Source organism: Hemicordylus capensis, chromosome 1, assembly GCF_027244095.1.
Source record: "Hemicordylus capensis ecotype Gifberg chromosome 1, rHemCap1.1.pri, whole genome shotgun sequence".
NCBI classification, from domain to species: domain Eukaryota; kingdom Metazoa; phylum Chordata; class Lepidosauria; order Squamata; family Cordylidae; genus Hemicordylus; species Hemicordylus capensis.
This window is the reverse complement of record NC_069657.1, coordinates 272,954,167-272,972,160: the sequence shown is the minus strand read 5'-3', so window position 1 is coordinate 272,972,160 and position 17,994 is coordinate 272,954,167. Positions and strand designations below refer to the sequence as shown.

The following is a 17,994-nucleotide window of genomic DNA, read 5'->3' as shown; positions in this document are numbered from 1 at the left end:
TGTCTGCATTCACAAAACAAATTCTAGTGGCAGAATTAACTCCATTAACTCCTTTTCATTCTTTTTCTTTGTAAACCGTTTGAGAACTTTTGTCTTGAAAAGTGGTATATAAATAATAGTAATAGTGGTTTGGAACTGCACACACATCCTAATTTTGGTAAACACCTACATGTGATTAAGACTGACAGTTTGATATGCTAAAGCTGAGGAGCCTGTAAAAAAAAATTGGAAATGGGATGTTCAGATAGGTTTTGTTTTAGCTTACATTTTTGTGCCAAATTTGTAAGTAACTTTAATATTAGTTGTGTGTTTTTCTGATATGTAAAAAAATTTCAGAGCAAGATGGAGAAAGGGTTCTGTATGTTGATCTTTATTTAAAAGGTTACAATATGTCAATTATATGAACACATGCCATTGGCAAATAATTGCATGCAAGCCATTTCACATAATGTTCTGCTACATTATGTTCATTCAATATAGTGCTGATGTTTTTCTTCTTTTACAGGAAACTAATTTATGCAGTCCCTTCTTACTTCTTTGGTTTATATCTCCCTGTATTATGGAATCAGGCTAGAAAGAACCTCAGTGCCATCAAGCTCAGCTTTAACTATCAAATATTTTCTACACCAGTTAGGAGATTTCATTGAGATTCTGGTTTGCCAGACAGAAAGTAAGAATCATGATTCACCATATCTGAGGTGCCTATCTATATGACTTTAGCTGTACGTCCAGGGATCTTACTCCCTAATAAGCCTTAATTTTAAATAGAGCATGCAAATACAGTTGTGAAGGAAAAGACACTATACATACACCTTAGAATATGAACAAACACTGGTGTATATTCAGCATTCATTCTTCAGTTAGACATAATTATTAGCACAACACATGGCATCACTGATCAGGCTTGCTGTCTTGCACGGTCCTTAATAATAAAACAACTCACACCTCTGGTAAGGTTGTTGCACAAACGCTAGCAAAGTGCAGTAGAAGGACATGGCTTTGAACTAAAGCAGAAGCATAGCTCTAGACATGCTCCTCGCCATACTGGTATGTTTCTAATTTCTTAGACAGATCATCTAGTGGTCAGCAGTTAAGAATAACATCACACATCCAGAGACTTAGTTCTCAAATATAAATGCAGTTCTAACTAAAGGTTATATTGGCATAACCAGTAATATGAAGGTGCTTACATTACATTAAACTAATTGATCCCTGTGAAGCGTTCACATTTGCCAGTTCTTAATTTTTAAAATTTATTTCTGCCAAGATTGTGCTAGCTGAAAGCATCTAAGCCCTCTTTTGACATCTAAATCCTCAATACATTTACTTGAAAATAAATTAAACTGAAAGCAGTGCAACATTCTTCAAATTAAATGCAATGAAGACTGAGTGTTAAAATACCAGCACTGCAACTCAACATTATTCATGGATAAAACCCAATAAAGCCAGTGGCTGACATGTAGCAAAAGCTCTGTCCTTGAAAACAGCCAGTAAACCAGCTGCACACAAAACTTGCAAGTGCTGTGTGAGCAGAGGGGAATGGGGCCTTTTCTCTGTTAGGAATATGTCCCTGAGAGCTGCACCAGCCTCAGGGACCTATTCCTGGCAGAGAAAAGGGCTTTTCTGGGAGGGAAGTGAAAATAGTAACTTACAGTCCTCCACCTGTGAAGCGCTGCAAACCAAGCCTGGCATGCAGCTAGTTTACTAACTTGCGAGCCAGCGTGGTGTAGTGGTTAGAGTGCTGGCCTAGGACTGGGGAGACCCGAGTTCAAATCCCCATTCAGCCATGATACTTGCTGGGTGACTCTGGGCCAGTCACTTCTCTCTCAGCCTAACCTACTTCACAGGGTTGTTGTGAGGAGAAACTTAAGTATGTAGAGCAGCTATGGCAGCAGTGGCAGCAAGGAAGGGCCCAGTCAACCACTGCTGCTGTTTGGGGCTACCAAGGCCATTGGCACAGGGAGGCAAGGGACGGGCCCAGGCCTGTCGGCAGCCTGAGGGAACAAACAACCATGGCAGTGACAGCAGCAAGGAAGGTTCCGGTCAACCACTGTTGCTGCTGCTCCTGTAGGGAGGAGCAAGGGTGGGGCTCGGATGAAGGTGGGAGGTCTCTGGGGATAGGGGGCTGCAGCTTGACCAATAGGCGCCAGCAACGCTGCAGCTGCGACCAAAAGGGGTGAGGGGGGTGGAAGCAATGGGGTGGTGGAGGAGGAGCAGGAGTGCAGCTCAGGTGAGGGTGGAGTGATCTCTGAGGTGAGGGGGCTGTGGCAGGGGGTAAGGGGAGCAATCAAGTACTAGCGCACAGATGCTCTGCACAGGTTAAGCTAATAACAAATAAAGAGGGTAATAACAAGCGTTCACAACTCCTACAGAATGCTTTTATGCCCCTGTTTTTGCAAGCAAATTTGGTCCTGGAACTGGAAGTACCTGAAAAAGCAAGACGGCCACAAATGAAAAAATATTCAAGGAAAGGATATATTTCTTGGATAATGTCTCAAGATAGGAGGTGACCAACTTGTGAAATGTAAGAAAGGATTCGCATTTACATGCCTCATCGGTTGTCACAGAAGAAATGCTACTTCTTGATATTCCTGAAAAGAGAATAAATTGTATGTTTAAGCACAAAAATTACTGGCGTTTGCTTTGACAGCAACAGTTTGATATTTTGAATAGAAATCATTTATATTAATACTTTAGATTTTAACAGAATCCTATATTCAAGGAAGAATGGGTCAGCTGTCATTCTGCCTTTTCTGCACAGTTAAATTTTGGCATTGCACTCTAGAGCTCCAAACATTTTACATTAAACCATGCCACTGTAATGTTATGATTTTGGTATATGGTTATTTTGCTTTTAGTCTATTTATACATATATGTAATTACTCAGTGCTTAATTGCTTGCAACAATCAAACAGGAAATGAAGAAACGAGTCTATTAGCAGTTATACTAAACTAAGCTAATTTGGCTGACATCCTGACCAATGAAGTACAAGTGCAATGGAAGAAGCACTGGCACTTCTGAAAGGTTCAAGTCACTCAGCTCCACTGCTGGCTTAGTGGTGGGGGATGGGCAGTGGGCAGGGTTCAACAAACTCCCTTTCCCCAGGAAGCTCTCTGTGCCACCCAAAAATGTACCCCTGAGGGACACACAGCCCTCAGGGACATATTTTCAGGTGACAAAGAAGACTTCTGGGGAAATGGCCACATTCTGGGGAAATAGCCACAAACTTACATTTCTCCACACAAACAGTAGGGATGTGCACGAACCGGTGCTGGGCCGGTTTGGCGGGGGCAGGGGTTACCTTTAAGGAGCAGAGAGGGTGATCTCTCTTCCTCCACCCCCCGCTGTGTTTCCCCCATCAGTGCTGTTTCCAAAATCACTGTACAAGGCAGCAGCATACCCTCTTGCTGCCCAAGTCAGCGTCAGACCGAATGTGGCCGGTGCCTGTGTGAACATCACACGGAAGCAAGTGCACTGGCCACTCCCAGTCTCATGCTGACCTGGGCAACAAGAGGGTATGCTGTCACCCCGGATGACAATTTTGGACACAGCACCGGTGGGGGAAACACAACGGGAGGGAGAGAGGTAACCCACCCACCCCCACTGAACCGCTTGAACACTGAACCGGTTCGGAGGTCCAGAAAAGGACCTCTGAACTAGTTCATGCACATCCCTAACACACATTAGCACTGTTGCAGAGTTAGACTAGAACTCTTCAGAAGACCAGTGCTACATTAGTACTATATTTTGCTCCCTATCAAAATAAGAGCATCTCCATCTCTGATTGCTTTTTAAAAGACCCTGAAAACACACCCGATTTCTCAGGCTTTTAATTGAAATTAATTTTAAACTGTTTAAATGTATTTATCCCATGAAATTGTTTTAACTTTTTTGTTCTGTAAAATTGTTTCGTTTTTACTCTGTTTTATTTTTTTTGTGTTTTAAATTAATTGTGTACACCGCCTAGAGATACACATCTCAGGTGGTATATAAATATGATGGATGGAGAGAAAAAGAGAGATAATGCTTTTCCAGTTGCACGGTGCTTCATTAGTCAGGATGTCAGCCACTGTTTGTTCTATTTATGTACTGTAGAGATTAATTAGCTTCTAAGTCAATGTTGAAATGTGTTGACTACTGACTTTATTTAATGTATATTTGTTCAAGAACCATCTGCGGGACATTGCTGTTACAGAACTAGTGCATAAAGAACTGCTATTAAGTTTAAATGTGGAAAATTATAATTATAGAGATAGGTCTCACTGGTAGCTGCCAGCCAGTTTACTATCATACTACATTAAAATTCTCTGAACAGGCAGATGTTGCATTTTCACAGAATGGCATAAAAGTTTCACAGACAAGTAATCTTTTCTAAGCTACTCTAAAGCCAGTGATTAATAGAATGTCAAAAGAATTATTGACTGGGAAATGTTGCACTACTTCATTTAGCTTTTTAAAAAGTTAGTTGCACACAAATATATGGCTTATTTCTGTCTAGCTGAGATATGCAGAAATTAAAATATAACCAAATCTATGCTGTGCTCTCTTTGCTTGGATCTTGCATTACATACTTATAATTTATAATGCCAGGAGGGGCTTCCCCTTCTTGGGAGGTTACCAGTTCACAGTAGGAAATGCACAGTAGAAATGAGCTTTTTCCTTTCACAAAAATGTAGCTTGCAGGTTCCCTCCTCCCCCACCACTTGTGAGGTCTCCCATTCCTGATATTCAGTATCTACAGTTTGCCATGATTATTGAATTTACAAACTATGATCCATACGTCTTCAAAGCACAACTTGAAATCATGATTTGAGGTGGGTTTGTAAACTGTCTTTGGAGTTTAGGGCTAACCATAGTTTGCCAATATAGGCATCACAGCAAAGCATGGTTAGCAAACACCAGGAAGCAGAGAAAGTTCAAACCTGAGAGAGTGCTGCCAGTCACTAAACCGTTGTTTAGTATTATGGCCCAGTTGAGCACTGCACTGTCAGAGTAGCGAAGAGAACTGGTCTTGTGGTAGCAAGCATGACTTGTCCCCTTTGCTAAGCAGGGTCCACTCTGGTTGCATATGAATGGGAGACTACAAGTATGAGCACTGTAAGATGTTAGGGGATGGAACTGCTCTGGGAAGAGCATCTGAGGTTCCAAGTTCCCTCCTTGGCATCTCCAAGATAAGGCTAAGAGAGACTCCTGCCTTCAACCTTGGAGAAGCCACTGCCAATCTGTGTAGACCAGGTCTGCTCAACTTTGGTCCCACAGCTCTTTTTGGTCTACAACTCCCATAATCCCCAGCCACAGTGGCCAATAGCCAGGGATCATGGGAGTTGTAGGCCAACATCTGCTGGAGTGCCAAAGTTGAGCAGGCCTGGTGTAGACCAGGGATTCTCAACGCTGGGTCCCCAGATGTTATTGGACTTCAGTTCCCATAATCCCCAACCAAAGGCCGCTGGGGATAATGGGAGTTGAAGTCCAATAACATCCAGGGACCCAACGCTGAGAACCCCTGGAGACAATACTGAGCTTCATGGACCAATGGTCTGACTCAGTATATGGCAGCTTCCTGTGTTCCTATGAGTATTACTATTTTATTGGAGTCCTCAGACAGTACTGGGACTTTTAGGCAGTGATGAGGGTAGCTTGCGCCAACTCTGGTAGCTATGCCTTCCCTATTTCCCTTCCAAGCCCATTGCTTTCTCCCATGGCTCATGGCTTTCTCTTGTTTTTTCCTGCCTAATTATTTTTCCTTCTGCCCCATGTTAATTGATTCTCTTTCCTTCATTTTCATGGGATTCACTGAAGGCCCAGAAGTAGACTACTCACATTTTCCCCTAACAGTTCCTCGGAGCCATTAAGCTCTACATGACAGATATAATTCCAATAGGCATAGCTTTCTTGCTTAGTGCATCTCCACAGCAGGAAAAGCTGTACCTCCTGAAAATGCTGCCTGTCATGCGGCTGTTACTGTCTGAGACATCATCCGGAGAAATGGGGGCAGCCCTCCAAGAAGACACACGTTTGAGTTCTCAACCAAAACCAAATGCTGCATACATCACAAAAAGCAGCAACAGTTCATTTCCTGCTTCCTGAACACACTTGTTGACGTAACTGTCAGATTCTTACGTGAGCATGTTTTCTTATCTGCATTCAAAGTGAATCCTTCATAGCAGTCACAATAATGGGACCTGCCACTTGGCACACAGATTTGGTGGCAGTCATGGCTGCCGGGTGCACAGACATCTACAGCTGAAGAACGAGCTGTATAAAAAAAATGAAAAGTCAGGTTGAAGAGACAATTCACCATTTCCCCCTTCCCATGCCTGTCGGGTCTATACTTGAATTACCTGTTAGTTGAATTACTTGAATTACCTGTTAAATTATACTGAACTAGTGTTTTTAAGCCCGTTGAAATAACGGGTGCTAGTAGGGGAGAGTTCCAAGAGTGCTGCCCGCCCCCCGCCGTCTTTCCCTTCTCTGCGGCCGGTCGGGACAGTCATGGCTTCCAGCTGTACAAGTATCCCCAAGGTCCCTAGCTAGAACACATGTTGAGGATCAATGTGAATAAAACATCGTATATACGAACTGAGGCATGTATTTCTATAGATATATTGCTTATTGAGAGACAATGTAACTTCGTGGCTAAGGATGTCAGCTGAGACATGGGAAGTCCCCAGTTCAAACTGCACTTCAGTCATGAATGTGCCTTCAAGAAGTTGGTATCTCTGCCTCAGCTCCTCATCTGCAATATGGGATAATTCATCCTCATCTCCTCTTCCTCTAGCTACCATGTACTTACCTGAGCAAGTTCTCTTATCTGGATTCAAGGCGTAGCCTTCATCACAGTCACAGTGCCAGGAGCCATCAGCACTTACACAGATTTGCTCACAGTTGTGGGTTCCAGGTTCACAGGCCTCCCTCCCTTGGAGAGGATGTTCAGGAATCATATTAGTAACCACTTAAAACCAAAATCCTATCACAAAATGTATTAACTGAAGAAGCTGTCACTGCCAGATGCTTACTTGAGCACGTCCTCTTATCTGGATTCAAGGAGTAGCCTTCATAGCAGTCACAGTGCCCGGAGCCATCACTACTCACACAGATTTGCTCACAGGTGTGGGTTCCAGAGGCACAGACGTCTCCCTCCAGATGTCCAGATGTCTCCCTCCCTAGGAAATTTTGTTAAAGGAATTACATTAACAGCGTGAGCGGGCGGGGGGGGGGGCTCACAAAATGTCTGATTCGGGGGGGAAACTAGCTGGTGCTTACTTGAGCAAGTTCTGTTATCTGGATTCAGAGTGTAACCATCATAGCATTCACAGTACCAGGAGCCATCACTACTCACACAGATTTGCTCACAGGTGTGGGTTCCAGAGGCACAGACGTCTCCCTCCAGATGTCCAGATGTCTCCCTCCCTAGGAAATTTTGTTAAAGGAATTACATTAACAGCGTGAGCGGGCGGGGGGGGGCTCACAAAATGTCTGATTCGGGGGGGAAACTAGCTGGTGCTTACTTGAGCAAGTTCTGTTATCTGGATTCAGAGTGTAACCATCATAGCATTCACAGTACCAGGAGCCATCACTACTCACACAGATTTGCTCACAGGTGTGGGTTCCAGAGGCACAGACGTCTCCCTCCAGATGTCCAGATGTCTCCCTCCCTAGGAAATTTTGTTAAAGGAATTACATTAACAGCGTGAGCGGGCGGGGGGGGGGCTCACAAAATGTCTGATTCGGGGGGGAAACTAGCTGGTGCTTACTTGAGCAAGTTCTGTTATCTGGATTCAGAGTGTAACCATCATAGCATTCACAGTACCAGGAGCCATCACTACTCACACAGATTTGCTCACAGGTGTGAGTTCCAGGTACACAGGCTTCCTCTCCTAGGAGAGGATGTTCGGGAATTGCATTAATAACCCACAAAAATCCCACAAGCAAAACAAAATATCCCATCACAAAATGTGCTGAATACAGGAGATGCCTGAAACTTACTTGAGCAAGTTCTCTTATCTGGATTCAAGGTGTAACCATCATAGCAGTCACAATGCCAGGAACCATCATTGCTCACACAGATTTGCTCACAGTCATGTGTTCCAAGCTCACAAGCAACCACAGCTAGGGCAAGAATGTACAGAACATCATATTTCATTGCCCATATAGAACAGGCTGTAAAGCTCTAAACACCTACCTGGATAGAAGTCCCATTGAGGATAGTTAATAAAAATGCATAGGCGTGCACTGCACATATTTCATGCTCTTCGATGGAGGAGGCATTAAAGCCCTTTCCTGGCTGAGACAGAGCAGTTCTGTCATGGGGCTGTATGTCTCAGTTTTCATGTGGGAAGTTGTTTGTTGGTAAGTACCTCTACATAAAAATCATGCCCCACAACAAAACTTTCCATCTGAGAAAGGATGCAGGTTTTGAAGCTGTTGCCAAAGGTGGTAAATTTTGATGGGGGGCATTTCAACATAGGGGTGGTTGTGAACAAATGATACCTCATGTCAAATCATACCTCACGTCTTGCAGTCTCATGAGAAGACTGCACCACCATGGCCAGTGAAATTTGAATAAGCACTAAAGGTAGCTTTGCATGTGCTTTTAGTATATTGAGAGTCCATGGGCTCCTTTTATGTGTGATACTGAACATCACACACATAGAATCCATAGATATGTTGACATGGCATCACCCTAATATCCTACTTTGCTGAGTGTGCCTGATGTGATGTGCTGAGGTGACACCGATAGACAACAATGCATTATGAATTAATCAGGAACTCATGTGTCTCATTCTATGGAATTTGCATTCAAATTCAAAACCATATGACTAATAATGTCCTAAAACGCACGTATTCAGGGGAGGGGTTCCATTTTTAGCTCTAATTGCTGTATTATCAAACGTAAGCAGGTGTCAGGATCTGCATGAATCTATTTTTGCAATTAGATTTGAGTTTGAATCAAATCAGCCTGATTTGATTTGAGCTCAAATCTGCTGTCCTTGAATCCAGGTTGATATGATTCAAATTCAAATCAATTTGGCCCAGTTTTTAAGGGCTAGGGGGCACCAATCCATGGGTACCAACTGCCACACAACCCCCAAAGGAATTGGGCAAGGAGTGAATTTTTAGGATTTTTAAAAATATATTGTGGATTCTCAGTTGTGAAATGACTTCTTCATAGGGATTTCCCACGAATAAATCATTTCACAACAGAGAATCCAAACATAAAAAAATTTCCTAAAATTTCACCTCTGGCAGTGATGGTCACTGAGCTGGGAGGAACAAAATGGAGATTGATGGAGGCAAAATGGAAGCTCAAATCACCAAACTGATTCGAGCTTGAATCAAGAGTGACCCGATTCAACCTTGGATCTGGTAAGCATCCCTCAAGGGTGATTCAGTTTAAGGTTGAATCACTCAAATCGCCCAGATTTGAGTCAAATCAATTCAACCACGAACCAATTCAAACACCCATAAGCAGGTATGTGTGTGTGGCTTTATAGCAGCCCTTGTCCTGCTTTCAAGATTTTCTGCACATGAAACTATTTACACCAAAACACTTCGCAATTTCCAAGAGACACTCTCCCACACCCATATCAAGCTTGTCCACAGCAGAACTTGTGATGCAAAAGTAAACTTTAAACTTAATCTGATCTACTTAGCTGAAACAACATTGCCTTGTCATAGCAGCAGAAATAATGGCATAGCTGAAATGATAATCTTACCACAGAAGGTATCTCTAAATTTAGAAGCCAGCTTTTCAATCACACCGAATGTCTCCACATAAGAAATGTGATCATCCACGGGCTCACTAGCCATCAGCCTTAAGGACTGCATGTCGGCCCGGTCAACCCCAACTGCATAAATCTCAATTCCAGATGCTCGAGCCCTGGAAGCCACCTCCTGCACCTCATCCTGAGGCCGACCATCTGTCACAATTATTACCACCTTCGGAATATCGAGGGAAGATGCTCTTGCTCCTGCTTCTTCAGTGAAAGTGTCCTCCATGGCTGACTGGATAGCCAGGCCAGTCATGGTACCTGCAGATAAGGGACTGATGCGGGATACTGCTTGCTTCATGGAAGCTTTGTCAAAGTATGTCTGGAGATTAAACTCCACTTTGACAGTGCTGGCATAGTTCACCACTGCCACACGGGTTGCTCTTTCCCCCACATCCAAGGTGTCAATCATTTTGGCCAAGAAGATTTTCATCTTTTCAAACTCTGGATGTCGAACACTACGGGAACTGTCTATTATAAACACAAGGTCCAGGGGCCGGCTCCTGCAGGCATCCTCTGCAAGAAAAAATGAGAACAAACAATGCAAACAACATTTCTGAATTCAGAACGTGTATTCAGGAGATATACATCCTCTTTAAAATAGAAGAGGATGTAGAAATCTGCTTGGCTGAGATAGTAACGCGCAGCACAAGAATTAACTTTCTAGCACAAATCTGATAACCATATAATTGTGTTATCTTTGTGAGAGTGTTATCAGTTTGTCTAGATTTGTGGTCTCTAGAACTTCTGGACCTCACAAAAGACTTGAAGCCATCATAGCAGATTTGATTAATGGCTGTATTACAGACCACGTAATAGCTACTTGGCCATCTGTTTGTTGGCATGGTTGCTAATAATGCATGAGACCAGTGGATGTCTCTGAATTGGAGAGTTAATGGCCTGAAAGTATCCTGACAGGAGAAGCCATCGTGTGGCTCACATGACAAACAACACATACTCACCTGATGGGAGAGGTTGATCAGAGTGTGGCTCATCCCCACCCTTTTTGTGTATGCAGCCCAGAAAACAGATTGGATACATGTATGTGACAGAGAGAGTCGAGACTGAGATTGGAATTAGAAGCTGAGGAAAGAGCTGCACTTCTTAAGGGGCAGGACTTTCTCTTTGGGGATCCAGTGTAACCTGTCGCTGCTCCCAGGAATGCTCTGTTTGACCGATTGATTTAGATCCCGCACTTCCCCAGACTCAGAGCAGCTTACAGCATTGTTTTTCATAACCCCATCCCCAATGGCCACACAGTTGGAATGTCATGATTGTTGGCAATTCTCTCTGGTAGAGAAACCCTTTTTCATTATAACAGAGTGCACAGAGGCACAACACAGCGGAATTTAGTTTGGCATGTGTGTATGCTGAGAGTAAAGTAACTTGGAGCCAGTTCATAGTTTCAAATCAATATCTATGGCATTTATTAAAGAACTCCATTCTACATAGGAAAGTGAGCAGTTAGGATCTCTAATCTAGCTAGCTAGCTGGATGCAGATGGATTCTGCATCTCTGCACAAATGGTGCAAAGGAGAGGAGCTTGCATGTTGCAAGGTAGAAGGAACAGGACGAGAAGGGAGGAAGGAAGTGGCTGGAAGGAAGGAAGTGTCCCTGAGAGTAGCAATCTACATTCCAACGGGATAGTGTCAGAGCGGTAGAGAAGGGATGACCAATGTCTTGACCTTCTAGCCCTCTGACTCACTAGTCTGTCCTCCACTGTCTTTGAGACAAGAGACAGCGCATAGTCCTTCACTGAATCCAAGATGCACATCATCTCTGAAATGTCTCACCATCAAAGCGAGGAGCAGGGATAATGGCTGAAACACCAGGAGTCAGAAGAGCAATCATCAGGTAGAATAGCAAGCCTTTACCGTGGTGTGTGTGTGTGTGTCTATATTTAACCCTATACATTCCTTTACTGTCTCTTCAAAATTCCCCCTTTAGCTGTATTTTATTATTAATGAATGTCATGCATTTGGTGTGTTCTACCTGCAAAACAGGTTTAGTGCAAAAGCATTAACTAAATCTTTACAATTAATTCTCTTAGCCAGGCAGCGTGGAGATGTGGCAAGATGTGGCAAGGCAATGCCTACGAGGGAGGCACCTGATTCGCTGAGCTCTGTTTGGCCGTCGGAGGCGCCTGATTGGCTGGGAGTTGGCCTGGCGGTTGTGACGGCAGAACTCTCGTGACAGGCTGCGAGAGTTCCGAAGTGAGGATTGAGGAGAAGAGGGGGGAGAGAAAGGCAGCGGTGGGCGGCGGGAAGGGGGAGAGAAAGGCGGCGGCGGGCGGGGGAGAGAACGGCGGCGGCGGGCGGCGGGAGAGAACGGCCGCGGCGGGCGGCGGGAGAGAACGGCGGCGGCGGGCGGCGGGAGAGAACGGCGGCGGCGGGCGGGGGGAGAGAACGGCGGCGGCGGGCGGCGGGCGGGGGAGAGAAAGGCGGTGGCGGGGGGAGAGAAAGGCGGCGGTGGGCAGTAGGCAGGGGAGAGAAAGGCAGCGGTGGGCAGGAGAGAGAAAGGCGGCAGCGGGCAGCAGGGGGATGGAGAGAAAGGTGGCGGTGGGTGAGAGGGAGTAAAAACGGCGGCGGTGGGGCCCTTCTTGGCCACCCGCCACAGCTCGGGGGTGGGGGGGAGGAACAGGAGGGGAGGAGAAGAGAGGAGAGACTGGGGCAGAAGGAAGAGGGAGGGGGAAACAGCCAGCCCCAAAGCACCGCACAGATGCTCTGTGCGGGGTTGGCTAGTGTGTGTGTGTGTGTATATGTATGTGTGTGTGTGTATATATATATATATATATATATGTATAAAGCAGACCAAGGTATCAGAAGAGCTGGGTGCAGAGGGAGACTTCCTAGGTGACGATTCTGTCAGGAACTGGTAAGTGTAATGAAACACAATTTTTGACTGACAAAGATTGTTCAAACCTTTTAAAAATGTTTTTGTAATTTATTGTAGCTTCTTAAAATGTGTTCTTAATGGTATAGTTTTATTAAATTGTTGCTTTGTTGTTTTATTTTGTGAGCCATCCAGAGAACTATTCTTACGGGAAGCCAACAAATTAAGTTGTTATTGCTGTTTTTATTGTGCTCAGCTGCAGTTGTTTAGCTTCAAGGATGCCTAAACCATATAATGGCAACTGGCCCTATCCGTCCCCAGCACAGCATCCCTCCAGTGGCTGTTGCTGGTGTCTATCTTTTTTAGATTGTGAGCCCTTTGGGGTCAGGGAGCCATTTTGTTTGTTTGTTTGTTTGTTTATATCTATGTAAACTGCTTTGGGAACTTTTGTTGAAAAGCGGTATATAAATATTTGCTATATTCACAACTCGATATATGCTTTGTTCAAGTTGCCTGAGTTAATGAATGGCTGATGAGATGCAAATTGTATCTGTTAACCAGGGGCGTAACTATAATCGAGCAAGGGGAGACAGTTGTCTAGGGGGCCCGCTGCCTGGGGAGAGGCCCACAGGCAAGTCACATGACTGACTCCCCCAACCGCGCACCCTCCCGGGCTTCCTTCAGTTGTATTCATCCTCCAAAATTGATGCGAGTGTTAAGACCTGGAGCTACCAGAACAGCATGTGAGCTGGTCTTGTGGTAGCAAGCATGACTTTTCCCCATAGCTAAGCAGGGTCTGCCCTGGTTGCATCTGAATGGGAGACTTGATGTGTGAGCACTGCAAGATATTCCCCTCAGGGGATGAAGCCGCTCTGGGAAGAGCAGAAGGTTCCGAGTTCCCTCCCTGACTTCTCCAAGATAAGGCTGGGAGAGATTCCTGCCTGCAGCCTTGGAGAAGCCGCTGCCAGTCTGTGAAGACAATACTGTGCTAGATAGACTAATGGTCTGACTCAGTATATGGCAGCTTCCTATGTCCCTATGTCTTTCTCTAGTACCATTAAGTAACTTGCATCGTCCACAATTTACAAAACCTTTAAAAAAATAATTTAGGATTTCTTTACTTCATGTGCTGAGCTTCAGGGAGGGGGAGCATTTTAAAATCTTGTCTCTGGGCCCACTCCAACCTTGCTATGCCCCTGCTGTTTACATTTCCCTTGTTATAATTTAAAGTAAAGTGTGCCATCAAGTCAATTTCAACTGGCGCTCACAGAGCCCTGTGGTTGTCTTTGGTAGAATACAGGAGGGGTTTTATATATATATATATATATATATATATATATATATATATATATATATATATATATAATTTTATATCCTGCTCTTCCCCCAAGGAGCCCAGAGCAGTATACTACATACTTAAGTTTCTCCCCACAACAACCCTGTGAAGTAGGTTAGGCTGAGAGAGAAGTGACTGGCCCAGAGTCACACAGCAAGTAACATGGCTGAATGGGGATTTGAACTCAAGTCTCCCTGGTCCTAGTCCAGCACTCTAACCACTACACTCTGCTGGTTTACCATTGCCTCCTCCCACACAGTGTTAGCTTATGCCTTTCAGCATCTTCCTATATCGCTGCTACCTGATATAAGTACTGCCTAAAAAACAGGTTAAAACTCAAATAAACCCAATTCAACATACACATCAAATTTAATCTTAGAAAGTAAATGTGGGGAGATGGGAGTTAGAATATGTTCACAGAATATTCTGAAGAAAAAATACAATTAGAAAAGAAGGAGATGGTAACAGTACATCAGAATAAAGAGGAAAATGAGGAGAATCCAGAAAGCTAATTATCCTCCATTAGTCATTATCAACCCTGGACCCCAATCTACACAGTCTGCCCAGCCACACCCCACACACATTCCCTTCTACAGTCTAGGTTGTAACTGCAGTCTTAGGGTGATACACACATTAATGGACATCACTGTGTATGACAAAGGCAACTCCAGAATATGAGGAATAGTTGAAGGAGCTAAGTATGTTTAGCCCTGAAAAGAGAGGACTCCAAGGGGAGAGATACTAGCCATCTTCATGTTTCTGAAGGGTTATTAACTAGGAGGAGTAGGTTTGTTCTCTGTTGCTCCAGAGGGCAGGACTAGAGCCGATGGGTTGAATTCAGAAGGAAGCAGATCTAGGCTAGACCTCAGGAGGCATTTCCTAAATGTAAGAACTGTCTGACAGTGCAGCAGCCTGCCTCCTGCTGGCCAGCTCTCCTCCTTTGGAGATTTCCGAACAGAGGCTGGACAATCATCTGTCAGAGATGCTGCCCCAGATTCCTGCACTGAGCAGAGGGTTGGACAAGAAGACCTCCAAGATCCCTTCCCACTCGAAGCTGCTATTATCCCAGGAATAATTAGTACAGAGAGCAACCATTTTCCATTTTGGCATTGTACCCCCGACAGCTCCTGGGGATGAGCGTCTAGTTGCTGTTCTGTTAACTGGAAAACTGCATCCTTCTCAGCTAACTTTGCCAGTTCTGGCTTATTACTTTGGAAGAGGAATGGGGCAGGAAGAAAGAGGAAAGCCTTTTTAAAACTGTAAAATAACCTGCAAGATCTACTTTCCCCCCTTCTCAAACCCGGTCATGATTTCACTGTGACAACTTGTCAATTAATTTGCAGTGATTCATTAAGCTTTGTTAAGTTTCCAATTTGATGAGGGATAGTTGGATATTGTCTTGAAGGGGCTCCGGCTGTCCCTTTGTATCTTCTGGAGTCATCCCCAATTGATGACTTGTAGGTAAAAGTGTGAACTCTAAAAATGGAAAAGTGTGTGTGAGGTGATGCAAAAGCCCCTTCTGCTACATCACATGTGAACTATCATTGGATGTAATAGATATCAAGTGATGGGACAAGCATGTAACCCTCCCTTGTGTGTGTGTGTGTTTGTGTGTATTATTATTATTATCTATTATATTAATTCTCTTAGCATGTCCTGAGAAATTTGGCGGCGGAACTCTCGCGACACATTGCGAGAGTTCCTGGGCCCGCCCAGCTGTGGGAGTTGAGAGGGGGAAGAAAAAATGGCGGCGGTGTGAGCAGGCCACAAAACGGCCAGAGGAGGTGGCCTCGGCTCAGCTGACTTGTGGGAGGTGGTGGCAGCGGGACGGCCTGGCCATCCCAGGTATGGAAGAGGCGGTGGCGGCGGCGGCCCGACCTGGCTGTGGGAGGTGGCGGGGCAGCCTGGCCTGGCCAGGCCGTCCCAGGTATGAGAGGTGGCAGCATGACCGAGCGGGAGGCGGAGGCAGCGGGAGTCCCAAGTATGAGAGGTGGTGGTGGCGGCAGCGGCGGCGGGAGTCCCAAGTATGAGTGGCGGCGGCAGCGGCAGCCCAACCAAGCGGGAGACAGCGGGACGGCCTGACCTGGCCGTCCCAGATATGGAAGAGCCGCCGGAGGCAGGAGGCATCAGAGGCCGGGATGAGAGAGAAACTTTTCGGCCCACCGGAGGAAGGGGGCAGGAGAGTGGGGCAGGGGTGAAAGGGAGGGGGCAAGAGAGAGTGCGGCTGGAGTGGGGGAACAGCACGCCCCCAAAGAGCGCACAGATGCTCTGTACGGGTTGGCTAATTATTATTATTACATTTATATCCCAGTCTTCCTCCAAGGAGCCCAGAGCAGTGTACTACATACTTAAGTTTCTCTTCACAACAACCCTGTGAAGTAGGTTGGGCTGAGAGAGAAGTGACTGGCCCAGAGTCACCCAGCCAAGTATCATGGCTGAATGGAGATTTGAACTGGGGTCTCCCCGGTCCTAGTCCTGCACTCTAACCACTATACCACACTGGCTAATTATATTATTCGGTAGCAACAAATCTCTGGGAAGATTTGTCAGTTTGGATATTTGGGACTTACAAACTGTGCCTGCTAAATGCACTGACTTAACTATTTGACAGACTAGTGTCAACTTCTCATGCTATATATTAACTTCAGGTGGGTGATTGGAAGAGCTTACTATATAAGAATGTCTGTTCAAACAGTGAAACATCGAGCACTGCTGACAACATGTTAATGTTAAAAGGTTTGCTTTTATAGAAACCTTTTGGATTCATTTCCCTTTTATATATACACAATAAATAAGGTCTCCAAAGGAGTAGATTAGTGGGTTTTTCTTCTTCTTTTAAAAAAAGATGACTTATTAGAAACATTTTTTGCAAATGCCTTCCATGCGTAAAAGTATAAGAATTAGTGCTGGAAACAAAGCTATCATTATGTTTACTTACACTCTGCAGCTACTAATAAGCTCTTTAAAATGCACACACAATTGGCATTTCCCCCTAAATTAGTGACATTTCAGATAGGGTGGGGTTCTTCAAAGCACTCCTCTTCAGCTGGCTAACAAATCAGCATAAACTGATGCTACCACTTAACTGTTGGCTTCCTGGGACAAGCATATAAATGCTACTACTTGCTTTCCCATAAGTGCTCAAAGAGTTTAAGAGGCATCATCTTCTCAGTCAACAGTAAATAAGGCTGAACATTATTATGGCTGAATATCACATTTCTGCCAGAAAAAAAGCTGCCTCAGTTATATTTTTGCCTCTCATGGAATCCTGCCAGAAAGAGAGATGGTGACCTGGACTTCGTAACAACTGTCTTGCTTTCTCCAAGTATATAGCTAACATCTGGGGCGGGGAGGGGGAGCTCTTTCCCCATATATTCTATGATAGCTAGCCTTTCTTAGATCCCCTGCCCATAGTATGAGAGTATCTTTTACCTGAGTAGGGGATTGCTGAAGAGTAGCTCTCAGTACCTTGGGAGTCAGGCTCTTCAGCTAGTACTGCGGATGTTCTATGGAAGGACTTGCCCTCTAGTAGAATGGAGTCCAAGCTTCTTCGGCTCTGGTAATTAGCAAACCGAGATCGAGCCCCATGAGCTGCAGGCAGTAGTAGGGAGAGGCAACAACAAAGGGTCCTGAGTAACTGGAGCATTTTTAGCTGCCTTCCTTTGAGCACCAGTTTATCTACCTTTCCTTGCTGTGTGTTTTTCCCTCAGGACAGCAGATTTTAAAAGTTCCTGGCCAGAGAGCAAATGTATGAGGAGTGGGGAAAAAGGGAGTCACCAGTTCTCTCCACCTTCCCCCAGACAGTGGCTTCTTTACTTGAAACACCCAAGTTCTTTGAGTATTCTCCTCAGTAGTCACAGTATTAGGAAGACACTCCGAAGAAGAAATACTTACTAGCATGTGGGTCGGTTAACCTCTTCAGTCAATAATCAAATGCTCCCCAAGTGTCAGGTTCTGGGATGGCCAAATTTAAGTGAACCAAGGGGGTTAGTTATAGTGGCTGACACCCAATGTAACATCGCATGTACTGGGGGGAAAAGGTTTGTGGGTGCAAT

The 17,994-nt window shown here is 44.9% G+C and overlaps 1 protein-coding gene across 1 annotated transcript; it reads right to left on the bottom strand.

The window, feature by feature from the left end:
• Positions 1-354: 354 nt before the first annotated feature.
• MATN3 (matrilin 3) lies at positions 355-17,612 on the bottom strand. The gene is made up of 11 exons (XM_053285258.1): positions 17,372-17,612; positions 9,718-10,287; positions 7,988-8,110; positions 7,756-7,878; positions 7,510-7,656; positions 7,265-7,411; positions 7,018-7,164; positions 6,795-6,917; positions 6,122-6,256; positions 2,478-2,591; positions 355-1,079 (listed from the first exon to the last, which is right to left on the bottom strand). The coding sequence occupies exons 1-11, from the start codon at positions 17,583-17,585 to the stop codon at positions 1,024-1,026; spliced, it is 1,899 nt and encodes a 632-aa protein (XP_053141233.1). The 5' UTR covers positions 17,586-17,612; the 3' UTR covers positions 355-1,023.
• Between the last annotated feature and the right edge of the window lie 382 nt (positions 17,613-17,994).